Source organism: Populus euphratica, unplaced genomic scaffold, assembly GCF_000495115.2.
Source record: "Populus euphratica unplaced genomic scaffold, PopEup_1.0 scaffold31.1, whole genome shotgun sequence".
Lineage (NCBI taxonomy): Eukaryota > Viridiplantae > Streptophyta > Magnoliopsida > Malpighiales > Salicaceae > Populus > Populus euphratica.
In genome coordinates, this window is record NW_011499850.1 from 2,032,444 (window position 1) to 2,055,239 (window position 22,796).

Genomic DNA, 22,796 nt, shown 5'->3' on the forward strand with positions numbered 1-22,796 from the left:
CTATGAGATTCTATTAAGTAATCACATGTTTGAGAGAATCATGCATGCTTCTAATTTCACTAATATTAATTAAACGAATCACACATTAATTAAGAACCTCATTAAAAAATACACAATATCGTCTTCCGTTTATTCTCTGCAGACTACATATCTATATTAAAAAGAAATACTTTACTTAGACATACATGTGTATAAACTTTAAAATATAATATATTTCAAAAATCTTTGGGGATATGTACATATATAATAGTTAATGAAGCTTGCCACATAAAATATAAACTTTATATCTATTTCGACTATTATATATATATATATATATATATATATATGATTTAAAATAAGTCTTAAATTTTAATTCAAGGATAAATTAAAAAGTCTTGAAAGATGTTTTTTAATTACTACTCTATCCATTACTATTTTATTTTATTTCTAAATGTTTCCTAATGATTTTTATTTTGGCACTCCCTTCCTGATTGTATCCTAGAGCCGCCCACGTATAGTTTTTGTGTATCTAACTCATAGAGAGATCACCTATAACATAAATATTCAAGTACATAGTCTTTAAGGTGTATTATGATCTAGGATCAGAATTCAAAGCGAATCTGTGAGATAAGCATTTTAATGAATGGGCAAATATCTTGCCTAATTAATATTAGGAGTTTAAGGACTTAGAATCAATACTGCTCAAAAGTTAGCCCGATGATGATTTTAAAAGGATATATAAATTAGTGTTATTAAATTCAATTTGGTCCAAGGAGTTACTTAATTTGGTGACTTAATTCAAACATCTCTTGGATTAGATTTTCATTTAAATTAAAAAAAATTCACTCTATAGATTTGATAGATTCACCTCAACCAATTAATTCAATCAAAACCCAATTTGACTTGAAAAGTTCAAATCAAAATCATTTTAATTTTTTTTTTTAAATCTTGAATCTACATTTTATTTTGAATTAATTCGTGTTAACTTATCTAATTTATAACATAAGGTTTGGTGTAGTCACTATCCAATTTGAGTATAATAATGTTGATGTAAAGCATATTAACGCTGACTGTGAAACTGTTTGGTTCATATATAGCAGCATTCATGTAAGAGATATTATTATCAGAGGTTTCTAAAGAAGAATAGGAAGGAACCTGAATTTATGGCTCTAAAATGGCATGTTAATCTACCAAATCCCTGGCAACTCCCTATCTGATTTCCTTGCTTTTGTGTTGTCTTCTACTACATTTCTTTAGCAGGGCCTCTTTTTTTTTTTTTTCTTATTAATTTTCTGTTGGGTTAAGACTTGAATTAAGAGTTGGTGCCAGCCCTCTGCAGTATCATTATGGTATCTGTTTAGAATCAAACAGGAAGCAATTTGTTTCTTATTCTCACTTGAAAAACGAAAGTGGAACCTTTGTATCTTTACTCAATTAAGCCATCAAATCCCATCAATGCTTCACATCTCAAAGCCCCATATTTAACTTACACCTTCCCCATTTGATCAATATTTCATTAATTAATTAACATCACTTGTCCATGTAAAATTTTCAAAAACCTACCAACTAATATATGTGTTTTTGAATTGGAAACTAATATCCATCACAAAAGATTGATATTAGAGAATGTATGATAAATAGTATCATCGCTTTTAATGAATCCGGATGTGATTTTTCTCTTTCTTGTGTGATTGATCTATGAAGTAATTATGAATAATTACTCCTTAAACTCATTAAAAAGAAAAGGCAAATATATATATATATATATATATATATATATATATGCATGCTTAAAAAAACAAGTTGGGAAAGATTATAAAGACGACCTTCACATTGTAAGATCCCATACATCAAGTACTTTCACAAGGCCATAGATATCAAAAACGAAAAAAAAATTGCATTGACATTTATAAATTGTAAACAAGATTAAGATGCAATGAAAATATTAAGCATTTGTGGTGGAATACTAATAAACAATATTAATTTGCTAGAGCTTGAGAGACAAATCAAGTCCGGATTCATCTGCTTTATCACTTTTTGGAGGGTTAATTTGCTGGATATGATCAGTACTGGGAGGCTTTCTGATCGCAGCAATATTGTTTGATGATGGAGAAGCACCAAAACTGCTGCGAACTGTGCCTTGGTCATCAAACCTTGGAGAAGATGAGGAAGTGGAAATTCCAAATCCACCACAAAAAGCATTTAAGCTCTCTGTCCTTAGCCTATCAATGGAAGGCTGTGTGTTCAACAAAGTTTGCCTGGGCCAGCCGCTATGGGCGCCATAGCGATGCCCTCCGGGGGTTGTCCATGAATAAGGCGATGTCTTGTGAATGAAGGAATCCATCCGTACTCCGAGTGCCCTATTTAAAGATCCATAATAGGGGTTTGTTGAAAGGCTTGAATAAGGGTAATATGGCAAGTGTCCTAAAGCACTCGCATCCATCTCCCGACGCCTCTTGGCTAGTGCCCGCTCCTGTTTGTGTGCGTTTTGGTGCCCTCCTAAGGCTTGGGATGTGGAGAACTCTCTCTTGCAAAAGTTGCACGAGAAAACCCTAGGCTCGGTTTGCCTCGAGGTCTCATCAGTGGACTCTTTTGCATGAGAAGAACCAACACTCGTGGGGCTAAATAGATTGAATTGCTTCGATCCGCGGATTGAGTTGTCGCGACAAAGCTTCAAATCCAGCAAAACTCGAGCACTTGATTCAGGAAGGAGTGCTGGTTCGGATCCTCCTCTGGCATCTTTCTCTTTCATCTTCGTATTGTCCATCTTTGTTTGATCAAGATCACCACCATCTCCATGCGGGGTTCCCTCCGAGGTTGCAGATATGCTAGAGCCCTCGGAGGGAGACTTCTCCGTACCACTTGATTCCATTGAGAACTCAAGAAAGATCAAGTTTAAGTTTGGCTTGGCATAAAGATGGTGAAAATCTTCCTCCTTTTATTGAGTCTTGAATCGATGTAGTATCTTTTCATGGATGGAAAGAATCACGTTGTGTGCTTATTACAATGTATCAATTGAGAAAAGGGGCTTGAATGATGACGAAGCTTAAAAGATTTTGTTTCATTAAATAAGATTTCTCATACAAATATTCCTAATATATGTTTGGTTGCACAATCCAAATGAGTCAAACTTCCGTACGAGGGAGATAAGGCATGATTTGGTGGCTTTCTGTGAATCAAGGCAAGGAACTATCTTTCCATTTATGCATGAGCTAATGTAGTCAGTTGTTATTTTATTTATTTATTTATTTATTTGGATAATGGCTCCTTACAATTACAAATACAATTATATTATTACTGTCGACTAGAACATTGTTATACAGTGTTTTGTTTTTAAAAAATAAAATTGATCCTTGGTATTTGTTTAATTTGATTCGTAGAATTTTTTTATTTGTTCATTTAATTATATGTTTATTTGAGAATAAATTTTGTGGCTTGCTTTGGCTGCCTATCTAATAGTGTTGGGTAAATTTTGTCGATGGTTAATTTAGTAAAATTAAATTATATTTTATTAATTTAAAATAATTAAAGTTATTAAAACAAAACTTGAACAATGAATAAATATTCAGTTTTTCTTTTTCTTTTTTTGCTACAATCAAGGACTGAATTGTAGGGACTTGGAAAAGGTTTTTTATTTTTTTCATCTCCTAATTTTTATTTTCTTCAATTAAATTATTTTATATTGAGTTTATTTGAAATTAGACTTGATAATTTTTTTATTATATAAATATCAAAATTTTATGATGTCGAGAAAAAATTTAGATACGTAGTTAATGAGCCAATCTAGCAAAATTAAATTAAATGTTATTGATATAAAATTATTAAGAGTAAAGAGGTAATTTTAAACTAAAATATATAAGGTGGGGTAAATGGACAATGGCAAACTTGTGAGTGCTTGTGTTGGAAGTTGTCACGCTTTAGTAGTGCATGTGGCTTCCTTTAATGGTCAAGTGTGGTCTTCCTTGGTGGCATTGAAAGCGGCTTGGGGAGTTCATTCCATTAGAGCGGTGGTGTCAATCGATAGATGGTGATAAGGCTCTAGCAATCCTTTCTTTCTTTTTCATTCTTTTTTCTTTCTTATCTCCTTGATCTTCCTGCTAACTATCCAAAGTTGCAATGTGTAATTTCAGCTTTTTCAATTTTCATTTATGTTCTTTTTATTATTATTTATTTTTCTTTAAATCTATTTTTAAATAAAAAAAATTTTCTTAATTTTATCTTTCAACATCTAATTTATTAAGGATTGAGTTTTATGATTTGTCTATTTTTAAATAAAAAATTTTTCTTAATTTTATCTTTCAACATTTAATTTATTAAGGATTGAGTTTTATGATTTTTTTAGTTTGTCTTTTATAGATTAATCTTGACCTTATATCCTTGGTTACAAATTTAGAAAGTTGACTTGAGTTAACTTTGATTGATTTTTTTACATTACTTTTTTCAATTTCACCCATCAATATTGAGCTGATTTGGAATTGGGCTTTGTAATTTTTTTTTGTTTTTCTATTTATAAGGTTATTTTAATTTCATGATTTAGATTACGACTTCAACAAGTTAATACAGGTTGGCTTGGTTTTCTAAAAAAATTAATTTTTTTTGGAGTTTTGTCATTTAACATTTGGTTTGTTTGGAAATTGAACTTCATTACTTTTTTTTTTTTACCTTTTACTATTTTCACATGACCCGAGTCACAGGGTTGGCTCGCTCATCCGAGTTTGTTGGGGTATTTTAAGGTCCTTTTAATTATTTCATTTTTTTTCTTTTGATTTTGTTCTTCGTTTGTTAGTAATTGGGATTTGTAATTGTTTTTATTACAGGATTGTTGTGATCTCACGATTCAAGTAGCAGGTTTGGCCAAGTAATTTAAGTTGGTTTAAGTCGGTTTTTTTTTAATTAATTTTTTTAATTTTATTATTTAACATTATTTTAATTAAGTATTAACTTTTAGATTTGTTCTCGGGTCATATATTTGATGATTTCACTCAAGTTGATTCGAGTAGTCTTTTTTTTTTCTTATTATTTTTTTCAGTTCCACCATACAACATTTTGTTAATTAATATTTTTTAATTTTTAGATAAATTAAAAGGATATTTTAGATATTACTTTATTGAATTCCATCTATTTTTTACTTTGTTTATAAAATTCCATCTATTTTTTTACTTTGTTATAAAGTAAGATTATAAATCTTTTCATAAAATTGACCAAATATCTTTTCATATTTTTTTTTATCTCAATGATTTAAAATATAACATTATATACCTTAGATTTTGAGTTTATTATTGAATTTTTTTTCCTATTACAAAACATGTTAACAATATCTATCTATATATTTTATTTTTACGTTTTAAAAAATATCCTTCCCACAGCACCGTACAATTCAAGTATCTAATGGTTACTATCAATGCTCGCAAGATCAATATCTTCTAGAGGTTTCGTGCAATGATGGACTGGACTAAGCAGGAGGATCATGTTAATATAATCCATCTATCCTCTTTATTTTTTTTGATAGAAAAACCCATGACAGCATTTGACTGAATGCTCTACATTGATGGGACAGAATACTGCAAGCACTTACAGGACAAGCATTATCCATGGATTTCTGTAAAGAACTATTACAGTTACCAGCATCAAAATAAATCTCCAGTAAGAATGCCGGCAACATCGTCGTGGAGAGACTAGAATACAAGCCACTTTGTTTTTGTAGGCTATTTTCATCGATCATGCCGAGTCCATCTGAAAATACAGTTCTGAATTTCTGGAGAGAGTTTTTAGAAACTTGAAACCCAACCAACAACACTCCTCATATGATGCTTCTTCAATTTTCTCCTTCTCAGATTGCTTCCCCTGTGCAAATACAACCTTTGTGAATATTAATTAGTTCATTAGCAAAAGAAATCTTGGGGTGCAAAAATATATGGTTTCCATAAGGTACGCCTTAAAATAATTACAAACTATTCCAAAAACTTTCTCAATGTATAGGGGTGCAATGGCATTCTCAACCAAATGCCTGGCCCTGCCCCTGGTTTCCTGGCCACCTTCTACGCTTATCAGTGTTGCAGGAAATGACAATTTTGTGAGCATTGCTTACATATGATTTTCCGGCAGCAGAAAACTTGCCCTCTTCAACCAAAAACACAATGGATGCTGCATTGTGGCCACATGAAAAAATGCGGTAAATTATACTTACCAGTACCGATTGTGCAAAACAAATGCATCAGTTGGCACTTTTTTCCCATCATCATTGCGGTTCCAATGGTAGAGTGCATGTGTCCTGTTCTTTATCTCCAATGTAGAGTGCCCATAACTGGCTTCTCTGAAAGCAGAGTAATCTGGTTGTGGATCTCTAAACCTGCAGGATGAATGCAACATTTTATTTAGGACCACCATCGACAGTTCCCCCCAAAAGAAGAGCAGATTTCCAGTTTTGCAGCTTCAGTTACCTTTCAGCAAGACCTTCTTGATTTCCTCCATCTCCGACAGTGATGTAGACAGGGGCAGATTCATCAGCGGCTGGATAACAGGCACCACCAGATACATTGTAGTGTATGTTTGAGATTCGATACTGAAAAATGGAAAAACAATTAAATAAAATTGAATAATAAAATGCATGATATACATGCTGCACTTATCAGCATGACTAGATCGAAAGTACTGAGATTCGGAATCACAATTTGTTCAAGTTGATGGCAGCTCAAACTTAGTTATTGGCTTTGACTGAACCAGTGATATAATTCACAGCAAATAGATTCTCCAAGCAAAATTCTTTCTTTCTGAGCTCTTAACTTACAAACACTAGCAACCATATTACAAAGCAAAAGGAAAGAAACATACTGATCTTTCATAAGCATGGACATGGCCGGCAAAGATCACATCAACTTTGTAATGAACAAACCACTCCTCAAAGACTGCCCGCATACTTTCACCTTCCATGAAGTGTGCTTCATTACTGTTGTAGATTGGGACATGCATGAGAACAATGAGCCAAGGTGTCATCTCCCTGTCAACCCTTTCAAGTTCTTCTTTTAGCCATTCCCACTGAGGGGTATATTTGACTGTTCAAAAGTTTAAACTTCCAGTTAAATCACACAGCTCTGACATTAGACAAGAATGCTATATACTTGGACATTGCAGGGTTTAATGTTTCATTTTGGTTCTAACTCCTTGCACTTGCTGAGGATCTTACATGGTTATTTTTTTCAATGGAAACATCTTACAGGGAAGATATGTTTCTGGAATGCACTGCTGATGTCAGTTGGAGTCTTCAGGCTGCTCCTATTTTGAACATGTTTATATACCAAGGTTTAAAAACCATAGAGGATAACTATATGTTGACAAAAAAGCTCTTATCACGATTCCAGATGATGCTGTTTGACATCATGAATAGGAAAAAAAAATTGCTGCAGACTCCTACAAATACCCTCAATTATTCACTTTAATGATAATTCATATCTTGCAGGAAATATTGACAGCCCTCATGTTTATTTCATGAGCAGCACAACGAACGCTATAAAACCCAGCAGGAGACGCTAGCTCACATGCCAAATTGAGGCATTATGACTGCTGGGAAGAGGCCAGGAGAGTTGCAGCATAAGACAATTTGATGGCTCGTACTTTTAACCATCTGCGGGACAAATTGCAGCTGGTTTTTTCTCTCCCAGCATTGTGGTATCCTATAGCAAGGCCAAGGGGAACTGCCACAAAAGTGCAATACTGATGGACACCCTTACAAACAAGCCGAACACCTAATGTGCAAACTGAAAATCTGGAATTTTTACGACATGAATGCTCTAATCTGAGAATGTCCTATGGTTAACATGAAACTCTTAAAGCTTTCTTGATGTTGGGCCACAATCTAAAGAAAGGATATTTTCACCTTATTGAAATACTTTCTCACGAATTTTTAAGAGATACTGGCTGCCAATCCAGCAGATAGTAGAAATTTAAGACTTCCAGAATCATGCTTGTCAGAGACCCTTGTCAAAACCTTTCACATATTACTGACATTATTATTATTATCAATCACACAAGGGTCCAAGGTAGTTAATTATGAGATGGGAGAATGGAAAACTCTCATTTGTTTATGTTAGCGAATTATGTTAGTGAAAATTAATGACGTCCTTGCTGCAAAATACAAGAGCAATAGAATGTGGTTCCTTGGCCTACTGTGGTATGGATCCATATTACAATGTATCATAGAATGACTGCTGAATCTATTTTGAAGTATAAAAGGGAATGAAAAGTTACCAAAAGGCGAATAGCTGGACAGCACAATTATATGAGCAGATGCACGTCTGATGGCATACCAGAAAGGGCTGCTGCTTTTGGAGGCTAAATGAGGAGTAGGGTATCGATTAAGATAAGATTTGAAAGGAATAACTTCTCCCTGCACATATGTTATGATTATAAATAACTAGGAACTGAACAAGAACTTCAACTGCTAACAGAAAGAGATTTCTACATAAGAACTATATTGATAAGCATGCCATGCTGCATGTATGAAGTAGATGGGAAAAAAATGAAAAGGAACACAAGCTGAAACTCATGTCTTGTCTTGCCAATCTGTCTACAAATTTACATTAATTTACAGGAACACAAGGACAAAAAAATTGAAAAATCATGGAAAAAGCAGTTAGGGTTGGTTCAACGGGACAGTTAATTAAATCATCTTATGTAGGTATGGATGGATATGGGGATTTACCTCCTTTTGCTAAGAATAAGAAAAATATAAACAAGGAAAAATAACTAACAGAAAGTGAAAAAAAGGAAAAGGAAGACTTTGCATGTGTCCTGGAGACTATATTCCATGCTTATGGAATAGAATGAGAACAATGGTACTGTGGGAACAGCGGGAAGCAATTGCCGGTAAATGGTCCACAGTTAATGTTACCAATTCAGTATTCAAGTTCTTTTATACATTAGACAACATTGCTCGACAAGCATCACTAAAAAGTCTCATGGGATCACAATATCCATGGCACTATAGCAGCAATGAAAAAGGAAGGAATATAAATGACCCAGATGCATACTGTATCTGCATTCATATTTTTCCAGTGCAATGGACAGCACATGACAAGATTTCAAGATAGTCTAAAAGTTCTCGTAGCACCAAAAAGTTAAATAAAAAACTGTATGGTGACATCTGAACAGAAAGCAATGCAACATGATGAATGACTGAACATTTTACCAAGTAAGGCATGTATTCTATTTCATGATTTCCAACAGACCACATCCATGGCTGATATGCTGCACTTCTCTCAACAAAACGACCCCAGGTATCCCACCGTATACCAACATCATTGTACATGTATCTATCAGCGTAAGCAAGATCTCCAACAAATAAGACAGCTTGAGCTCTACTCTGCATGTAATGCTCAAGCGTCGAGAGGGAGTTAAATGTCTGGCCCAAGTCACCTTGAATAGAAAAGGAGTAACTTATTAATGAAATTCATAAGAAAAGAATAGGTAGAAGCATGTTAAGGGTACTCAGATATATGCATGTAAAGAGAAGAAAAAAAAAACAAGAACCCCAAGGTAAAGTACTTTGGAAGATACAGGCGGCACTGGCACCAAGCCCAGACTGGAGGAGTAGAATTTATCGCAAACTTTTTGGTATTTAAAGACAATGGCATGCATACAGAGAACTTATGTATATCAACTTTTAGGTGGTAGAAAGGACAAAAGGAAAAGTACAAGTATAATGAACTATGCTGCAAAAAGAGAAAGTCCATGTTAGATAGAGGGATGCCATTGAGAAGTTGGATTTTTACTTTGGTACGGACATGCCCTATCTGATATTAAATTTCAAATACCGATCATTTTTTGTCATAATATGTCATGTTTCAATTGAAATACTAAGAAATGATCCAAGACACATTCAGACATAGTTTTGTCTGAAACCCTATACCTTGGTTGCCCATTGGATAGAGGGAATATTTTGTCAGGGTGAAGAACCATTTCCTCTAAGTTCTGGAAACTTGATTATATAATTGTGTTTTAATAGCCATTATCATGCTTCATATAACATAAACATTTCAATTATAAGCAGCAAAGATTCCATCAAATCTATGATGCCAAATTATATCCATATGAAAACCAGCAGTACATAACAAAGTTCAAAGCAGCTTGTAAGACTTTGAACCAGAACTCTGTGCAGAAGGAAAAAACTCACCAATAATTCCAAACTTGTAAGGAGTATCTGGATTGATCTTTGGAGGTGTTTGAAACCAGAACTCTCGATAAGAATCTCCACTGCCAATCTTGTAATAGTATTTGGTGTCATACTGGAAACAAGAAAGAAACTCAACTAGTTATTTCTTAGACAGTTGTGAACCAAAAAGATTTCCAAATCAGTGCTGTGTCAATTGGCGTACTCAGCATGGAAATTCAATGGGAGCATGCTTAGATCCATACTAACTACTCAAAAGTCATTCTTATATGTTTGGTATAGCAGAAAAGCCCAGAGTGCCTATAGAACCTATTTACGACATAAGCAAGCCCTGCCTGGTGCAGAATCTGTTAAAGTCATTGATATATTAGGGTAACAGAATTTATTCAAGTAATTTCTAACACAGTAATCTACTATATCCACTTGCATTTAGCAATTTATATGTTACTTGGAGAAAAAGACAAAAATTATTTAGCAATTCATGAATTCACATACTTCCATGGTTCAAATTATTATTACCTCAAGGCCATCAACGAGGCACTGATGAATGTAGCCAGACGTATAATTGTAAAAGGTATAATTTCTCACTGCCCCCTCTGCAGTAAAATCATAGTTCTCCTTTGACACACCATATTGCACTTTGCTGGTGCCTGGTTCATCAGGTGTCACCCACGAGATAATTACAGCCTTTCCATTGTAATCACCTTGGGTTATGTGCACCTATGGTTAAAGCAATTCAGGAAAATATGTTTAAATGACAAATAAATAACTATAAAAAGAACCAAAATGCAGATATATATGGAAGATGATATGCATCACCCCATCATCATCTAAACAAAATGATTCCAGGGACTCTCAACGAAAAGTGTGCTTGATGGTAACATACTTTTAGTTTAGTAGACTTCAAGGTATATGAACCACGTAATGTCATAAAACATAGCACATCGATCAGTATTCTTACTCTTGAATTCTAATTCATTTGTTGTAGTTGCTGCGTAGAAGACGTCCATATTAAAGGTGCAAGAAAGACACTCAGAATATGCAAATGCACCGAAACGCCATTTTTTCCCCTTTTCCATTGATAAATCTATGAGCATTAAAGTTGGGCAAAACATACAAAATAATTGAGCAGATTCATATGTCCATATGCAATCTCACCACAGATATTTGTTGCACGAGATATTCAAATGTAAAAATGCTTACTTGTTGTGGTGCATTATGACCCTTTGGGACTGCAAATACTTCATGGTCAAGAGGTATGTCATTAGATGGCCACTCTGACCGAATGAAAGTACTCGTTTTCCCTGCATTTCCATTTTTGACAGAGGCCGAGAGGAAGAAGAACACTAGTACAATTACTTGAAGCAACATGGACTGCGTCTCGACAAAATTTGGCATGATTATTGATCAATCAGCCAATAGCAATTGAATAGCTGCATCACATCATCAATGACAAATATCAACCACGGCAGCAAATCAACAAAAATATGTTAATATCCATGTTAGACTCTGGTAATTCTATTCCAAAACCATATTTTCCAATAACAATCGGTTCAATACCTGCATCCCAGAATCAATGCCAAAATATCAATCACATGAACATGACCCAGATAATAACAAATAAAATATCACATGACCCACATAATAACACAAGAAAGTCTGCAAAAAAGCAAAGAGAAAATAAACAACTTGACCAAAAGTTCATCGTCATCATCGTTTGAATTATAGAATTTATAAGAAAGCTTACCTTATAAAATCAGCAGAAAGACTGGTGGAGATGGGTGCGTGATGATGTAGTTTGTTTTTAATAAAAAAAAGGCTTGTTATATAGGGAGAAAAGATAGTTCAGCTCGTAGAATGGCTTGTTGATTGTCTTGGAGACAGGAATGCTTAACGTGGTAACCTGCAGAGGATCACGTGGCTGCCCATAATTTGTTGTTTTCCTTTTCAGGTTCGTAACTGGCTTTTGTCTGTAATGCGACCACGTGTGAATCATCAGTTGAGCGGATGAGATAACTTCAGTCATTGTCTTTCTCTTGGCATCAAGTCCAATATCCATCAACTCCATCTAAATTATTTATTATCCAGCCATAGTTTTGTCATTAATGTCGTTAGTTTTTTATGTTCTTGAAATAATAAATTCAAGATTAATATATTTAATCAACAAATAACTATTATATATTAGATAAACCTAACATATTAATATAATTTTTAAAAATATAAAAGTGGTTATTTTTTAAATGATTTTTTTATTTAAAAATATATTATAATAATATTTTGATATTTTCAAAAATATAAAAAATTAATTTTAAAAAAAAACAAGTTTTAAAAAAATATGATTTCAAACACATTTGAAATGATACCAAATCATGATAAAGAGTTATTGCAAACTTTGGATAATTGATTTAGTAATTTAATAGCAATCGAAACTTTTTAATCCGTAAATACATAATTCATTTGTTTCAATTTAAGGAATTTATATTGTGATAGGTTTTGAAATTGTTAAATCAAAACCAATTTAATAATAGATTAGTGACCCACGATAAATTAAAAAAAATATTCATGTATTGCTAGCATATTTTAAAAAAATTAAAAAAATTATGATTTGGATTTTATACTTGATTTGATCTTATAGTCTTATAAAAATTACCCTAGAAAACAGATTTGAGTCAATTTAGATTACCCATAAAATTTATAATTTAGATCATAAAATCAGGACAATCCCACTAAAAAAAAGAAAATCATACAATCTAATTTTTAATAAATCTCGTGCCAACTTGGGCTAGCATTTCAAAACCACAAGCCAATTCATTAAAATCAGGATTATTTTAAAAAAATATATAAAATTTAATTTTTAATCAATTTAATATCAAAGAATAATTTTTTAAAAAAATAATTTAAAAAAATTCAAAGTAAAAAAAAACAGTAAAAAAAATCTAAATTTAAAATAAAACTAAAATGACAAGAATCCCAAGAAGAGAATACAGGAGAAAAAAAAAGAGAAAAAAAATATTGATAAAACCCCAACATTTCTTCTCCACCAAAATATATTGCCTAGCCCAAAAGCCCTTGCAACACCGGTTATAATGCCACCAAAAAAGCATGTTCTTGGCTGTAATAGGAAGCCGCACGCACTAAAACATCTTCAATAGAGATGTTAAATGGATAATCAAAAATAAAAAACTAATATTTTGGTTTTTTTGTTTGCTTTTCATACTTCAGGGAAAAACTAGATAAAATATTAAAATATATTATTTTTTTTCATAAATATTATTTCTATATATCTTTAAAAAAGCCAAAACTAACAAAATAAGGTTAACAAAAAAAATAAGCCAATTAAATCTAGCTATAGGGAAAAAAATAACATCAAAATCATTAAAAAAATGAAATACTTATTTATTCCACTTTAATATAATTAGCTTTTTAAATAATTTTTTTTATTAGAATATACATGATAAAAAAAGCTATATTTATATTATTCAAAATGCTATTTTATCTTTTTAAAATAACATTTTTTATTGGAAATGCTTTAATAGAACACAACGAATTGCCTCCACACAATGATACGGTTAATGCTGCGTCAGCTGAGTTGTTCAGATTGTTAACTTTAATCCATAATATTTGTTTTAATTTTAATGTTGATTTCTCAAATCTCAATTGTTTTATATCAATATAATTTTATTTATTTTGTCAAGTTGAATATTAATAGATCGTCGAAATTTTCCTTTGAAATTATAGAACCCTATAGACAGACAACCAAAACAATTTATCAATATTAAAAAATTAAATTAAAAAAAAAATTAAGTGGTCAAAAAAGCAAAAAGAACCTAAAAACTGCTATTGGTTATGCAAATCAACCCATGATTCTAGAAGGAAAGAAAGGGTGAGGATACTTGTTTAAACTTTAAATTCTATCATCAAAACTCTAATTTTTTTTTTAAATCAATGAGTTTTTATTTTATTTCGACAAACAGAGCGTTAGTTAAGCAATAAAATATTTTCTTGACATCATAAGACTCCATATATTTGCATAAAAAATCATTACAACTAGTTTTAAATTAATACAATGTTATAGAATCAAATAAAAAAATTAAAACACAAAAAAATAGTTTTATTATGCAATTCAACAACAAAATCTCTCACCTGTTAAAATACCAACTCAATCAAGGTTATTGTATGTATTTGGTATTGTGATGCAAAATGTTTTCAAAAGTATTATTCAATAAAAAATATATTAAAAATAATATTTTATTATTATTTTTTTTACATAAATATATTAAAATCATTGAAAAACATCTAAACAAGCATCAAATTAATTTTTTTAGGTGAAAAATATTTTAAAATCAGAAGTTACTGCAATTTTAAAAAAGCACTAAATGATTGTTTGGTATTGTAGTATACAATTTTTAAGAGTATTTTTCACTTAAAAAAATCAAAATATTTTTTAAGAATCTTATATATTCTTAACATTACAATATTATATTTATCAAGAAAACACTAAAAAAATATTAATTTAATATTTTTTTAAAACAAGTGCATTTTTTTAAAAAATATGTCAAAACAAAAGCTACCGTATTTATAAAGGAGCTCTAAATAAATCAATTTCAATGAAGGTTAGTTTATTTCGTACTTGTACAGTTTTTTAAAAACGTGCTTATTATATAGTTCTTCCATTATAATAGTAAGTGTTTTGTTGTATCTTTCTAAAACACAGTTAGATAGATAACTTGTCAAATTTTTTTAATATTAAAAAAATATTTAGGTGATGATAATCCAAAGCAAATTGTGTTAAATTTATTAAAACCCAATCTGAAATATAAAATCAAAACAACTTATAAAAAAATAAAAAATAAATTATAAAGTTCAAGATTAATGTCAATGATTGAAAAAAAAAACATTGAAGAGGAAAAACTGAGTCATTTTTTATTAACTTAAAAAATCCATAACCCGTAATATAAGATCAAGATTAAAAAAAATATATAAAAAAAACCTTATAAAAAATAAAATTAGAAAAAATTCGAGTTAATTCAGGTTAACTTTTCCAACCCGCTTTTGAAATAATTAAACAAAAATAAAAGTAAAAAAATAACAAAGCTCAGGAGAAAATAATTTAATGCAAAATAATAAAATTTCTCAGGAGAAAATAATTTAATGTAAAATAATAAAATTGAAAAAAAATACTTATAAAAAACCAAGAAAAAAACAGAGTTAAATTGGAATAACTCGACTAATTTGCCACTCACAACTTGAAATCAAAACTAAAAAAATTTAGACTTTTTTTAAAAATAATAAAAAATAACAAAGTTAAAAAAAATATTAAGAAATTTTTTTTAACTAACCCGCTCTTGAAATAATAAAACAATAAGAAAAAAAAAAAGTTCAAGAACAAATAACTTAATATAAAATAATAAAATTAAAATAAAGTTTTTTTTTGTGATGCATACATTAAGTTTTTATTTGATAACAATTTTTTGTCATTTAACGTCCTAATAAATTAAAAATTCATCAATGAAATCACCATAATTTTTTTCATTTATCATGATTTCATTTAATCAACCCTTAATTTCTAACTGTTTAGCTGATGAAGGATTGTTACCAGATTTTGTTTTTTTTTTTATATATATATATATATATAAATACAATAAGATAATACTTTGATCAAAGAAAAAGTAGAAAAATATTTTGTATTAGCATAGGGATAAACTATATTGAAATCTCTAAATCCCCGCAATACTATTCTAAAACACAACAACTGAATTTTGAGTGTGTTTACTATTTAATTTTTTTTTGAAAAAAATATTTTTTTATTTTAAATTAATATATTTAAAAAAATTTAAATTATTTTAATATGTTAATATACAAATAATTATTTTAATAAAAAAATATTTTTTAAATAAAAAATATTTTAAAAATAATTATTAATACACGTCCAAACATCCTCATCAAATTGAAGGGCCATAAGCCAGCCCATTAAGTAAATGACTTGAAGCCCAGAATTTGAAACGACAAGAGAAAGAAGGTCATCAAAACAAGCCGGAGACGACATCTTATAGTACCTGTCTTTTTGTCCAGTCTAGTAATTAAAAAAAAAAAAAAACAAAACCCTAGCTTTCCATTTCTCTTCAACGCATTATAAATACCGCAATAATAAACCTGACTCTCTAGCCGTTTGTGGCAATTAGGGTTTAGTACAAATCCCTCATTGTTCTCTCCGCCGTCTCTTCCACTCTCTTTAGCTAGCTATTGTACCTCGCCCTCCTCAGGTCTTTCTATATAACATCTCATTACTTCTGAGTTTATTTATTTTTTGATAAGTTTTCGGTCCATGTAGAGTATATTTTCTTCTCCCAGCGCCGCGCCCTTTTGCCTGTGATGGTATTAAATATACTCCGAGATTTAAATATCTATGAAAACAATTAAATCTGAGGCATTTATTTAGGATCTTTTCTTTTTATTAGTTTAATTATTGTTTTTTAATTTAAATTCTGCTGTTTTAATTGTCTATGGATAAAATGCAGGTGATGATAAAATAGACAGGGACATCAGCTACTCCTTTTTTAGGGAGGATGATGACCAAGTCTAAAATGGGAATCTCTCTGATGCATTTTTCATAGATTAAAAGCTGTGAATTTAGTGTTTCTTTTTTTGTGTATATATAATTGAATTGGGTTTTGTGCAAATGATGATAAAACAGACAGGGACATCAGCTACTCCAATTAAAATTGGAGAATGTTGACTATGTCTAAATGGGAATCTCTCTGATGCAAAAATCAGTTTTTTGGCTAATTATTGTTTGATTTTAGTGTTGGAGAAATGCTATAGACAGCGGTGGCTATCTATGTTTCTGCATCTGGGATTGTTTATGCAAATACTTATGACCACAGCGTTCATGTGGTTATGTTATCTGCATGAATGTTTCCGATGCAGGATGAATGACCACAGCGTTCATGTGGTTATGTTTCCGCAACCTTGGATAATTGCGGCTGTGTTTTGGAAAATCTCCTTTCGAAAACTGCTTTGTTTTATTGATTTGATTTATGTAGCTGCTCGTAATGGTATGCAGGATGTCTTGCTTTGCCCGTGATGCATAATACGAGGCTCTTGTATTCAAAACAACCTTTTGTTTTGCAAAATGGTATCGCTTCAGTTTCTGTAAAATTTCTTTCTTATTTCTTTCCTGAATGAATAGCATAGATGAATGATTTGCCAGTGATGCAATCATAAATCACGTATTATCAGATATAAAGATGATGATGATACATGATTGTCACTACCTCTGAGGCAAAGCTATTATCTTGTTCCCACAATGCTTCTTGTGGTACACTGTGGGAGAATTTTCCCTCGAACAGTTTTTTTTTTTGTGGGTGAATTCCCTGATTATCTAATGTTAATGTTTTCCCTTGTGGTAGTGACAAGGCCTGATGATTATATTACAAGAACGGAGATATGAATGGTGCCAGTTGTTGTAGCCTGAATATATATTATTGGGCTCCGGCGGCACCTCATGTAAAAAACTACTGTGGTTGAAAATGAGGGCCTTTCCAACCTTTTGAGGCTGTCTCGTGATGCCCAAATATGGGATGGTACAATCTTGTGGCATAGAGTAATTGTTTAATCAAATTGCCACATCGCTCTTGCTGATTTTAATATTTATTGCCAAAAACTTATACGGGAGTGGCATAGAGTAATTGTTTAATCAAATTGGTGGTTGCAAAATCTGTTTCTGTGAAGATATAAATAATATAATGGTTCCCAGAACTTTTGTGGTTGCGCATTGCGGGCTGTTTTTCCTCTACACTGCATCGATTTCAGATTGATATGGAAAGTTGAGCATGATGGATTTGATTCTGTTCTGAGATTCTTATTTTCCCAAGAGACAAACAAGAATTGCCCCAGAATGGTATAAAAAAGGAGTAATGAGTCATTTAATATATTTCCACATTGGGCATATAATATTTGAAAAGAAAATTGTTTAGAGTGCTATAAAAAATTACAACATTAATTTAAACCCATAACAAGAAATTAAAAGAAAAACCCAGAAACACAAACCCGTTGAAAAATTGGGCTTGGCCCAACATAGAGGCTTGGTGCTCATGGACCTGTCAGACCCCACTTGATTGCCTGAAGGGCTTGTTTAGATTGCATTTGTGTGGACGTGTAATTGTAGATGCTTGTTGTTTCAGTTTTCTAAAATTAATAAAATCAAATCTTGTTTTGCAAAATTGTTGAAAAATTGATGGAGATTAAAAAAAAAGAAGCTAAACTCAGCTTCACAGTGAGTTTGATTAATATTGTGGTAATTTTTATTTTTTATTCAATCATATAAAAAAAATTTATTTGGTTAGCTAAATAATTTTTTGCGTTTTGAACTAAGCTCTTTAAAAAATTGTGTTTCAAGTATTTGTTTTATGAAAACTAAAATAACATGTTTTCTATTTATAAAGACTTTTTTTATTTTATATATAAAAATTAATTTATTGTAGTTTAAACTAAACATATTTTTAAAACATTTTTTAAAAATCTATAACTAAAAGTGTTTTTTTACCGCAATCACAAAACTATTATAATATCAAACATAAACTATAATATTTTTTAAAAATCTATAACTATTATAATATCAAACATAAACTATAACATGATCTTAAGCAATCACGATTTTAAATACATAATATACAAAAATCTCACGCAATAATGAAATAATTTTATTTTGTAATTGTGATGTATGTTTAATAAAAAATATAACATGCCAGTAAAATACTAGAGGAAGCCATCCTTTTTAATTTAGGTTTTGTTTAGCATTCCAGCTCAATTATATATTTTAAGTATTTTTTCTTTTAAATTATTTTTTAATATTTTAATGTTGTTTTAATATTATAATATCAAAAATATTATTTTAATAAATTTAAAAAAAAAAACTTTGAAAATTTACAATACTACTACACATGCCCTTTGACAACCCAGCCTCCACTCAGAAGGCTAAGTGGCTGGTGCTTGACTTTGCATCGGAAAATGACATTATTAAACTTGACAAATTCTCTCTTTTACGCGTTAGACGAGTAATCTTGGGCTGCAAGCACTTGATGATGATCATTCGTAGCCCTGATCAATCGTGGCAAGCCTATTTTCCGGCTATTCTTAACCTGGCAGCGCAGCTTCCCCTGCTGCCCTCGTATAAGACAGAGTTCCTACCAGTCAAAATCTGTCTTTTTTTTCAGTTTGGAGACTAGATAAGACCAGGTTGGTGACAGTGATACGAGGCAGGACAGATTAATTATTTTTAATATAACAAAAAGATGCTAGGAAGATGTTTTTAAAACAACGATAAAACTTCACATTTATGTTATGTAATTAACTTGACTAATTTAATAGTATAATATAATATAATAATAGTAAATAAAATGAATAAAAAAATTAGCCTCTAGGTTACCTTATCAGATCGTAACTTAGTATATAAAATAGGAATAATTTCATAAAAATAAAAAAATAATAATATAAATTTATTTTTAATAAATTCAATATTAAATAATGAAATTATAAAAATTAACTTAAAAATACTTAAATTAATTTAGACTAATCTTTTAAATCTATGAGTTCATGAGTTTTGAGATCAAGATTACTTCACAATAAATTTAGAAAATAATGAAGTCAAAGTTCATGATTAACAAAATTCCAATCAAATAATTGCTTGGTGATAAAATTAAAAAAACAAAGTTTAAGTAAAAAATGATATGCAACCAAAAAAATAACAATAAAAAAATAAAAACTATATTTAATATAAAAATAAAATAAAATAATAATGGATAAAATTAAAAAATAAATTCAATAAAAAAATAAAAAAAAAATGAGTCTAACAGATAAAAAAATCAAAAGAGTATGAAATTAAAAAAAAATATTTTTATAAATTATTTCAAAATAAAACAACATAACAATCACCAAATTTAAAGAAAAAATAAATTAAAAGTTTGTTTTAAAAATTTAAAAGATCAAATCTATAAACCAAGGGAAGAGAGAAAATATAAAATAAAATAAAAGTTTGTTGGCAACAAAATGATGGTCCAGTAGCCACATGTGTTGCTCATGAATTAAAAGGTTGTTGAAAGTGTATTTGCTATTATAATAGTTATTGTGGTTGTGATTTGAAAAAAAATTATTTTATAAAATATATTTTTAGTTAAAGTTGGATTAGAAAAATATATGTTTGGTTAAAACTATGATTGAAATCGAGGTTGAATAAAAAGTAGTTTAATGTGTTTGGTTAAGAATGTTTTTGAAATGGAGGTTATAAAATAATTTTAAAAAATATATATTAATTTTATGGTTTTTAATTTAAATATTATAGATTTAACTATTGCTATTACATCATGAAATAAATCATACTTTATAAAAAAAATTATTGTTCTGTTAAATTATTCACAATTATATTACGTATAAAATTCATTCGACAAAAAACTACAAAATTAAATAAAATATTATTAGGAATGAAATTGAGATTATAGTACGAGTAAATTTAATTCACCTTAAACTATTTAAAAAAATAAAAAAATAATTTATTGTACACGTTCATATGAACAGTGTGAGTGAAATTAATTAACTGTACTAATTTTTTTTATAAAAAAAAGCTATTCACATAAACTATGCAATAGTGAAACATGGCTCCATTATTCATTAGAAATTCTCATGACAAGCACCAAAATGCTGCTTCTTCAAAACTTGCAGTATGACCACAAAGTTGGTGAGTCCTACCATGCAAAATCCTTTTTTTAAAAAAAACAAATATTGGTATGTGTGGTTATGGATGACCTCATTCACAACCACATTACTAAACAACATCTTAAACATAATTGCAAAAGTTTATGCTTGGCCATCATAAGACGCTGCATATGCAACTTGAAGAGTGTAGATGTATTTTATATGCCGGTACATGTAATTCAAATTTATTTTTTAAATACTATTTTAAATTTATATAAATTAAATTAATTTTTTTTAATTAACTTGATTATAACTAAATATATTATGATTAAAATATGGAAAAGCTCTTGAATATTGTTAAAGAAATTTTATTCTGAAAGATAATTTAATTATTTTACAAATAGACAATTATATTGTCATGGCAATGCAACGAATTCTCATCACTAATATTAGTGATATGAAAAATTTGAAACCTTACATATTGTATATCCAACCTTGCCGTAGTGGAATAAGGTGATGAATCTTCCATCCGTTTTAATTAAGCCGTTCACCTTAACCTTATCCGGAGTGTCAATTTTTCACAAAACTCTAAAATCTACTAGGTATATTCTTACCATATATATAAATTGAATCTAAAGAGAAACCTTTTAAAACATAATCATCAAACTTAATCAAAATCAAGTTAATTTTAAATATTTAAATTTAAAATTTAATTTAAATCAAGTTTTTAATTGAATTAGATAAAATATTAACTCGGTAAAACTTAAATAATTTAATTAAGTTTATATTAATCTACGTGATTAAGATAAATATAACTGGACAACATCAAAATTATTTTTTAGTTTTTTAAATAAAATAATATTATTTTAACAAAATCTGTCTTCACTAAATTTGGGGAGATAAGATGCTTTACACGTCAAATCAAAACCAAATCCTTCAAAACATTCAGTTTTGGCCATACAAAGAATTCTCGTCACTTCTATGGAAACAGTGAAAACTTTTGTATTTCCAGCTTTGCCTTAGGCTCTATTTTCATGTTTTTAAATTTATTTTTATTTTTTATTTTAAATTAATTTTTTAAATTTTCTTAATAGGATGATGTAGAAATTAAATTTTTAAAAATAAAAAAATATTTTTAAATATTTTTATAAATATAAAACACTTTCATAAGCAATTTCTACTGCACTATAGATTCTTAATTTAATAAGAACGTATTTAGATTATAGTTAAGATTATTTATTAAATTATTTTTGGTTTAGAAATGCTTTAAAATATTTGTTTATTTTTCAAAATTCATTTTAATAACACTGAAAAAAATAATTTAAAACAAAAAAAATTATTGTTTTTTCAAAAGAATAATTGAAGTGCAAAAGCAAACACCAATTAAGTGCATGCCAGTATTATATTTTTTTTTTTGTTGTGATTAAAAAAATTAAAAATTTTAAAATATTTTTAGTCATAATTTAAAAAAATAGGTTAAAAAATATGTATTTAGTTAAAATTAATATAATACATATCTTTACATGAAAAATAAATGAAAATTAAGTCTTCGTTAATAAAAAATAAGTTATTTTAATTTTTATAAAATCAAAGCTTAAAATGCAATTATACATTGAGCTGAATAAAAAAATACATAAGTTATTTGACTAGCTAAATAATTTTTTCTTCATGGTTAAATAAAAAACATAAATTACCACAATAACTAACAATATCTAAGGTAATGAATCTAGTTAATACTATCTCGTCCATTTTAATATAGTCGTATAACTTAATTAGAGTGTTAGTTTTTTACAAAACTCTTAAATCAATGTAGTATATCCTTACGAAATATATATCTTATTCATTTTGAATCTAAGGAGTGTCATTTTAAAACATAATCATTAAACTTAAATCAACATGTTGATTTGAAAAATATCAATTTTAATAAATAATTGACTAGGTAATACTTTAAAAAATAAAA

General features: G+C 29.5%; 2 protein-coding genes and 1 long non-coding RNA gene across 5 annotated transcripts; 1 reads left to right on the plus strand and 2 right to left on the minus strand.

Annotated features, from left to right (window-relative positions):
* Positions 1-1,969: 1,969 nt before the first annotated feature.
* On the minus strand, positions 1,970-2,854 carry LOC105121068 (zinc finger protein 7-like). Its single transcript, XM_011019561.1, has one exon. It carries the CDS (start codon positions 2,852-2,854, stop codon positions 1,970-1,972), a length of 885 nt encoding a protein of 294 aa, XP_011017863.1.
* Positions 2,855-5,455: 2,601 nt separating this feature from the next.
* LOC105121069 (bifunctional purple acid phosphatase 26-like) lies at positions 5,456-12,047 on the minus strand. 3 transcript variants are annotated; one of them, XM_011019563.1, is made up of 11 exons: positions 11,895-12,047; positions 11,708-11,806; positions 11,351-11,580; positions 10,667-10,867; positions 10,151-10,262; positions 9,167-9,393; positions 8,227-8,365; positions 6,814-7,034; positions 6,423-6,544; positions 6,170-6,331; positions 5,456-5,826 (listed from the first exon to the last, which is right to left on the minus strand). In XM_011019563.1, the coding sequence occupies exons 3-11, from the start codon at positions 11,543-11,545 to the stop codon at positions 5,751-5,753; spliced, it is 1,455 nt and encodes a 484-aa protein (XP_011017865.1). In that variant the 5' UTR covers positions 11,546-11,580; positions 11,708-11,806; positions 11,895-12,047; the 3' UTR covers positions 5,456-5,750. The 3 variants fall into 3 exon arrangements, with proteins under 3 accessions (XP_011017865.1, XP_011017864.1, XP_011017866.1); XM_011019562.1 differs by lacking the exon at positions 11,708-11,806 and having other exon boundaries at positions 11,895-12,046; XM_011019564.1 differs by lacking the exons at positions 11,708-11,806; positions 11,895-12,047 and adding an exon at positions 11,034-11,138 and having other exon boundaries at positions 11,351-11,429.
* A 4,174-nt stretch (positions 12,048-16,221) lies between these two features.
* On the plus strand, positions 16,222-16,986 carry LOC105121070 (uncharacterized). Its single transcript, XR_841474.1, has 2 exons — positions 16,222-16,410; positions 16,666-16,986. It is a non-coding gene; the product is annotated as an uncharacterized LOC105121070 (long non-coding RNA).
* The last annotated feature ends 5,810 nt before the right edge of the window (positions 16,987-22,796 follow it).

Bases quoted from the DNA above. Each gene is read 5' to 3' on its own strand.
- LOC105121068 (XM_011019561.1), bottom strand. From the start codon at position 2,854: ATGGAATCAAGTGGTACGGAGAAGTCTCCCTCCGAGGGCTCTAGCATA.
- LOC105121069 (XM_011019563.1), bottom strand. From the start codon at position 11,545: ATGCCAAATTTTGTCGAGACGCAGTCCATGTTGCTTCAAGTAATTGTA. The intron at 8,366-9,166 runs GTAAAATGTTCA...ACATATGTGCAG, and splicing joins TAGAATACATGCCTTACTTG to GGAGAAGTTATTCCTTTCAA. The intron at 7,035-8,226 runs GTAACTTTTCAT...ACTTTTGAACAG, and splicing joins GTCCAGCTATTCGCCTTTTG to TCAAATATACCCCTCAGTGG.